Source organism: Crocodylus porosus, unplaced genomic scaffold (genome assembly GCF_001723895.1).
Source record: "Crocodylus porosus isolate Cpor-Errol unplaced genomic scaffold, CroPor_comp1, whole genome shotgun sequence".
NCBI lineage: Eukaryota > Metazoa > Chordata > Crocodylia > Crocodylidae > Crocodylus > Crocodylus porosus.
In genome coordinates this window covers 5,822,650-5,830,442 of record NW_017728921.1, presented here as the reverse complement: position 1 = coordinate 5,830,442, position 7,793 = coordinate 5,822,650, and the positions used below count along the sequence as shown (strand labels likewise).

General features: G+C 40.9%; 1 protein-coding gene across 2 annotated transcripts in view; it reads right to left on the bottom strand.

Moving 5' to 3' along the window:
• DNAH10 (dynein axonemal heavy chain 10) overlaps window positions 1-7,793 on the bottom strand; it is an 81,764-nt gene that overhangs the window by 54,585 nt on the left and 19,386 nt on the right. For both annotated transcript variants that reach the window (XM_019538905.1, XM_019538904.1), the window contains 8 exons: window positions 7,419-7,626; window positions 6,243-6,399; window positions 4,617-5,093; window positions 4,161-4,319; window positions 2,778-2,894; window positions 2,594-2,696; window positions 2,196-2,374; window positions 741-952 (listed from right to left, as the gene is read on the bottom strand). In XM_019538905.1, the coding sequence (XP_019394450.1) occupies window positions 741-952; window positions 2,196-2,374; window positions 2,594-2,696; window positions 2,778-2,894; window positions 4,161-4,319; window positions 4,617-5,093; window positions 6,243-6,399; window positions 7,419-7,626 (1,612 nt within the window). The remainder of the gene's footprint in view (window positions 1-740; window positions 953-2,195; window positions 2,375-2,593; window positions 2,697-2,777; window positions 2,895-4,160; window positions 4,320-4,616; window positions 5,094-6,242; window positions 6,400-7,418; window positions 7,627-7,793) is intronic.

Below are 7,793 nucleotides of genomic sequence, written 5' to 3'. Positions count from 1 at the left end.
CAGATTGCCCAGCGTACTTTGCAGGGGCCCCACATTACCCAGTGCCTTCTTCATCCTCCCTATGTATTTGAAAAAGGACTTTTTATTATCCTTGATCTTGGACACTATTCCTAGCTCTATGTCTGCCTTAGCTTTCCTGACAGCCCCCCTACAGGCCCGAGCAGAGGAGGTATACTCCTCTCTGGAGATAGCACCCCCCTTCCACCGGATGTACGCTATCGCCCAGGTGGTCAAGAACCTGGAGGTCCCTGACCAGGTCATCGCCTGTGGCCAGGACCAGGTCCAACAGGGCGTTTCCTCTGGTGGGACTGTGCACCTCCTAGATTAAGTGGAGGTCCTGTATCTCAGCTAGGAACCTAAATGACAGTCTCAATGCTGCGTAGCTATTTTTAGCAGCTACCACACAGTAGCATCAGTGTCATGGTTCATGCCCAGCAGTGCTGTCACTGTAGCAACGAGCTACAGCAACATAGCTCGTCACTACGGCGATGTGGTGCCTCGTGTAGATACGCCCACTGTATTGTAATATCTATAATAAGACTTGGTCTTTTACTATAAACACACAAAATATTTGTTTATGTTGCATGAAACTATATAAGCTTCTTAGATGGGCATCAGCTATTATGGTCCACAGCCCAAAACTGTTAGCACAGTTCCAACATCTGTCATGGAAAATTTTAACAAACAAGAATAAATAGCCTTGCTTGTACAGAAAATCCCTTACAGAAACAGAATCAAACCTTTCTCTTAAGGCTTCATTTTTCAAATCAAGCAGCAAAGGAATGGAGTCTCTGAATGCCTTCATTTTTGTCTCCAGGTGATAAGCCACAGGCATGCTGCGCACCTGCTTAGGCAGCTTGCGAAGGGCTTTAAGAAATCCTTCAATTCCCTCCTGAAGAACTTGCACATTGAGGTTTACCCAGAGGGTCTGAGACCATTCCTCTTTAGCAGCCTGGAGACAAAGGTAGTTAGAAAAAAAATCACGATGTTTCCTTTTAGCTTATCATAAGAGATACTATTTGTTGTTTCTAGGACAATAGTATTTGGAGGCCTTAGTCAGGACCAGGACACAGATGTGCACAGTATTCAACAAGCACAGGATAAAGTACAGTCCTGCTATGAAGGGTCAAGATTGAATTTAAGACCATAATGAAAAAGTGAGTGTAACAAATCATCAGAAGAAAAAGTAGAAAGAGAACATGGGAAATGGTAATAAGAACATGATTTACAGTCATAATCTGATCCTTAACTTTAGGGTGTTTGACTGATTTCAAAAACAAACACAAAAAGGCTGTTTAAAAAACTAAATAAGGTCAGCAAGGGTCTGACTTGGATCTACTTATTCACAAGTAGCACACTTAATACACGGGCTACTGAAATCACCAAACTATTTAAGGAGTAATATGTTACACAGAACAACTGGAATCTGGCCTCAGCTGATCACAATATTCTTCCTGGCTTAATGACTGTAACTGAAGCACTCATGGATATACAGGCAGCCCTCGACTTACAATGTTTTGAGTTACGTTTCGTACTTACAACATTTATAAATTGACACCCTGTTTCAACTTTATGACGTCAGTTTTGACTTGCAACACTTGATCCGATGTGACACCACACCAGAGAACAAGTTAGCTGTGTCACTCATCTCTCCCTGGACAACATCTGTCCAAACTTGTTTGGACACTTTATTTAAGAAAGCAGACGAGACTCCAGAAAAAATTGCAGCCAAGTCTCCTGAGAGGACTCCAGCCAAGAACCCTTCAAAAAGTCCAACCAAGAGCCCTTCAAAAAGTCCAGCAAAGTCACCTCAAAGAAGTCCTTCCAAATCAGTATGATTGCTATTTACGATATAAATACATTAATGTAGCTATATTACTCATCTATAATTGACTGAGTACAAAATTCTGGGGTATTTTTGGTGAAAACAGGGTATCAGGCCTTGGTTCAGGAACCAGTCCCTCATTTATAACATTGTTTCTTATGTGAAAATTGGTTCTGAGTTACAACATTTCGACTTAAGACACGGTTTTCAGGAACCAATTGTGTCGTAAGTCCAAGAATTGCCTGTATATTACAGTTGTTTAACGAAGATCTACATTCTGGTTATCATAAGGATGAAAAGATCACAGCTTATTTCAATTAGACAGACTCTGGCACAATAAGAGAAAAGCTCTCGTTACATAAACACTTACCTTTTGAGACTTGTAAATTTCATAGACCTGCTTCAGACCTTTCATGTCATTCTGTGCTTTCATTAAGTCCGGGTACATTGTAATTGGCAGATTAAAAAGTTTCTCAGCATTAGCCAATTCCTGACGATTCTTCTCAAGTTTGTCCAATTCTTTATCAAAAACACCCAAAAGATCCAATCCTGCAAAAAGAAAGTTTTCCATAGACAGCTGAATAATCCATCATTTATGTATAAACCTGTATAAATTATAGTTATTCAAATGGCTCAACTGATTAGCCCGTATTTTAACAAGAAAAAATATCCTGAAGTGATGTATATTTCTATTTTACATATAATACTCCAAAGAATCAGTCTGCAGCCTACTTCAGAATGTAACTGTGCATACACAAATGTTCTTACCTTTGTCAAGGTTTTCCCCAACAGCACCAGGCCCCTCAGTAGTAAATCTACGGAAGAAGTCTGAGATCTCTTTACTGTAGTCTCCAATCTGATGCTTTGTAATCTAAAGGGTATATTGTTTGAATTAAGGGTCTCTCCTTCCATTTCCAAATGGCTTATAGACACATAAAGTTATAAAAATCACCTCTGTAAAGGTCCTTTTGATGCTTCCAAGGCTGTGATCAACTTCAGTTGCATCAAATAAAAGCCTCTCCCACTTTTCCTTAATCTTGTTAACCAGCTCACTCTCTTCTTCACTTGTCTAAAAGAGAGCAAACTACATATTCACTGAAACCAAAGGTCAGAGAGGAAACCTAACACAGTGGAAGATGAAAACTAGACAGCCAGGAAACAGGAGATCTAAGCCCCTACACACATACAAATGTAAATTATATGGGCCCAATACAGCAATTTTTACATAGGGTGAAACTGATCCAGGGTGCAAAGAATGGTCCAAGATCCTACACATTCCAAACATTTTTTTAAGAAAAAATGTTTATGTCTCAAGTCAAATCATCCATATCAATTCCAGATCCATGAGTCAGTCAAATCCATATGTGGCCCTGCTACTGGCAAGCATCCTCCACCACCACCTGGGGCTTCAGATGCTTCCAAATCCTCTGGCAAGCATCCTACGTTCCAGATTCCCCTTAGGGAGAATGCTGGTGACCAAGAAGAGCTAGGAAGGGAAGGGATCTCTATGCCAGCATCATGCAAGCTGGTTCAGAAGGTCATGGTGATGGCAGGCCAGGACAGGGATTATGGGATACAAGTTTCTGTGGTTCTAGATTCCCAACAGCAAGGACAGAGGAGGGGTGGCTACTTTTCCAGTCCAAAGGGCTGGTCACTCAAGTTTAATCAGGTTTTAATCTACATAACAGTACTCAAGCTGTGCAAACAGGGACACTTCTAAGAGGCAGTACAAATGACTGCATTGGGAGCACTCACATGTAGAAATTACTTACAGAAAAGTCAGGCCAGCAATTACACCTCTAGTTCTGAAATATATAAACACTATTTAAATTAAATGAATCCGAGTTAAACAAATGTATAGCAAGCCTGCAAATTTCACTATGGGTACAACAATGTGATAGTATTTCCCTTTTGATCCTGGGTTGTTGGTCGTAGCCCTGTTGGTCTAAGGATGTAGGCAGGCAAGGTTCTTTGGGTAGATGTAATATTTTTTATTAAACCAACTACATAGCTGGAAAGAAGTTATTTGCAAGCTTTCGAGCACAAACACCCTTCATCAGGCATAGGGAGACTCTGGTGTTATGTGTTCTCCAAGGTAGAAAAGAAGCTAATTTACAACACGCAGGTCTATGAAAATGCAAATGAGTAGAAGTTTGGAAAACAATGGCCAGAGATGGCGGGGGGGGGAAGGGAGAGAAGTTCCTGTTAATTTGATCCTTTTGATCCTGTTCATTTGAAAAACTTTTAAAAAAATTAATTATTCATTTATGTGACAGCTATTCACATATGAAACACAAGTACAAAATGTCTATAGGATCGACGTAAGCTCACTCACAGGAATGTTATATACTGCAAGGGTACGGTATCTCTCCTGAATGTCTAGATATTTCAGTTCCACACACAAAGACATATCTTTGATATCTGCAATTGTGCCAAGAACAAATTTGAGATCCTCCAGAGAGTCGGGTGTTTTCCTAAGGTTCTGAGATAATCTCTATAAAAAGGAAAAAGAAGCAGCGTTAATCTTCAGAAGCAGTGTTAAGAAAATAATTAAGCACAAACGTATACAGTTAAGCAAAAGTAGAGTTATTCAGGCATTAAACACAATTAAGACTTCTTATACTAAAACTGGCAATTTGTGATTTTAAAAATCCAATAATGAAAATACAGCAGTATCTCAACAATAAGACGTTGTCTCTTATAAAACAGCCCATACAAGTTATGCAAATAAGGAGCCCCACTCACAGCTGATCATGCAGGATAATGATATCATATCAGAGAAATCATCTACCTCAATGTCTTCCTGCAGACTGAAGAGTTCCTCTCTGGCAGACTCATTTAGAAGTTTCCCCAGAGACATCACCCAGCCTTTGGCATTCTCCTGCACAGTGTAAGCTAATGGGCCCAGCTGAAGCCTGATGCATTGCTCATCCTTAATCAAGGGCTGTTGAGTCACTTCTTGGGCAACCTTCATGTAGAACTGCAGCTTCTCATCGAAGGTGACGCAAGCAGGTTTCCTTGCAGCAAACTTCTCCATGACGATGGCTTTATCTAATTTCCACAGTGGACGATACCTCTTCCACCGGTTGAGATACTTGGTGAGAGAAATCAGGAGCTTGTGTACGTTCTGGGTGATGAGAACAGCCTGTTCAATTATCACCGGGTTCTGAGAGAGGTCATTAAAAAAACTCAAGGTGATGGGCTCATCTTCTTCTGCATGCTGAGGTGGGCACTCAATACAGGAGCCATGCATCCACCGCACAAATTGCTGGTGTTTTCAGAGAGAGCAATGCAAAGAATTACTTAACAGAGTGAATGAAATTAGTCACCGGCATTAACTCTTAATTAGGAGATTTAGCATGAGGCTTTATCCAAATACCCAAGGCTCAATTCAGATCTGAAATATGCAGACACACACAATTTTTTAAATCAACGGCTTAGCGTTTGACAAAGCTAGACATACCCTCCTAGTGAATGTAAAGGACCAAAAGATGCCAAATACATTCCCTTTGGCATCATCCTTTGGTCTCTTTTTAAGAAAACCTTTTGGGGATGTCATAACCTTAGCACAGAGAGGCAAGTCAGTCAGGCTCAGCATGGCGAGAGGAGGAAATCTTCGGCTATGAAGCTGGGAGCAGGCTTGTCCTGAATGTATTTCCTCAGGATTACCTCAATCTTTGAGAAAGCCATGCGTAAGGGTAAATGTGCTATCTGCACATCAGTGCAAGTCAAGATAGCTCCCAGAACATTTGGGTCATTTTTGGAAAGAAGCAATGTGTGCCCCACAGAAGAGCACACAATTCATTAATACAAGTAGGCCAACCAGTTGGAAACACTGTATCTTGGACTTCTCTGGCACCTATGACCAGGTTCTGAGAGAGGTCATTAAAAAAACTCAAGGTGATGGGCTCATCTTCTTCCGCACACTGAGGTGGGCACTCAATACAGGAGCCATGCATCCACCAATCACCAAGTATCCTGGACTTCTCTGGCACCTATGATTTACTCCTAGCATTTTTTTAAGAACTAGGCAAGTAACCTCCCCTACTGCTTTAGAGGAGTTTGAAAGCTACAGACAGAACTAACTGCACACCTTCCCACCCAACTCATTTACTCAGCCAAAGGCAGAATCCTTAGTGATATTTGGATGGCATATCCTGCTGGTGTAGATTTCTTTATAGTGCTGAATAGATCCTATTGCCCAGACAAAGCTCTTAACAAGGTCTATGAGAGTTTTGCTGGAGTAAAAACTGTATAAAGTTATACTGTATCATCAGACCAATTAGTAAAAGAAAAAGCTGCAATGAATATTTCCATCATATAAAAGCTTTGCTTTGATGTTGTAAACATCCAAATAAAGCAGGAATCACCCATTATGCCAAAAAACATTCTCTGAATAACCTTAATCAATAATCACCTTAGTGACTTCAACACATTCCCTGACACAATTAACCGTCATTTTATCAATTTCGCTGGCATTCGGCTGTAAGATTATTTCAGGAGCAGATAAAATAGTTTCTGTTTGGAACAGGGGGACAGTCCCAAGAACTGCTGCATTAAAAGCCTGCAAATTCCTGCAAAAAGTTTTTAAAAAAAGGATTAAAGACAATCATACAAGCAGTGACACACAGAAGTAGATAGCACAGACCGCAGGCACAAGGCTGACATTCCTTCAGAGATGCGAGCAGCGCTACCTGATGTCTTAAACAGGAGGCCCCTGAAGGGGGCCTTCACCTAAGAATGACAGTTGTCCAAGAATGCCAGACAGAGAAAATAATTTTGTATTCAGGGGATGACAGGACTGGACCTAGAGTGCCTAAAAATAAAAGAGATGAGAAACTGAGCTCTGGTAAACTGATTTCTGAGAGGTTCCCAGAAAGCAGGAGCAAGTGAGGCATTCTCACAGCCCACGTCAACATTGCTCTGTGATGCTTTGTCCCAGCCTTCTGGCACAAAACATTCTGTAGGGAAGACATAAGCCTGGTCCTGAGGGCAGCTAAGCCCAGCAGGTGGTCAGCTCCACAGTAACAGGCATCACTCTGGAACAAACTACAGGTGGAGCGTAAAAGGAAGGAAGTGAATCAGAAGTAGGAGGAGAGGTAGACAGAGTGATTTTACACTGAATGGTTCTGCATCCCTGCAATGGCCTCAAGTTGTCCTGTGGCACAGTCTACACTGATCTCTATCTGCCACTGAACAGGCAAGAGGTAACCTACCATCCTTTTGCCCTTATGCTAGCACTTGTGCCACTACAGGTACAAAACTGGCCTCCACAGTTCAGAGTCTAGAGATTCTGTCTATTGGTTTTAAAAATAAAATGCCTGCCAGAATACAAGCTACTCACAGTGTAGAGATTATCTTAACCCTTGTTCTGCCACAGGCATAATAATATCCATTCACTCAGAATTAGGGTTCTTGTCCCATTGGCTATAAAGCTAACAGTGCCATGTTTCAAGCACAGCATCATTTAGGTGCTTTATGTGAAACTGTATGTATAGACTGAATACTAGTATGTATGGTTTTAACAAATGGTTTGGCAAAAAAACCCACAGATTCAAGACCATCAAGCCTTTAAAGCAAACTCTAGACTTACTTCAGAATTAACTGTGTCAAAGTATGATAAATTTTATTTTCCCAGTATGCATAATAGGAAGCTAGTTTTGCAGATCTGCCAGTGTTTGTATTGACAATTAGACCTTCCACTTTTGTCAGCAATGGTCCAATGGCAGCATACTTTCTGACCATGTATTCCAGGTCTTTTACTCTCTCATGCTTAATATGCTCAAAGAATTCCTTCACTCCTGTAAAAGATTATGTTATTATCATTATTTAATAGTCATAAAGTATCAACAAAATAACAATTGGCTTGGATTTATTTTAACAACCTTATTTCATAGATTTCATAGACATTAGGGCTGGAAGGGACCTCGGAAGATCATGGAGTCCAGCCCCCCGCCCAAAGGGCAGG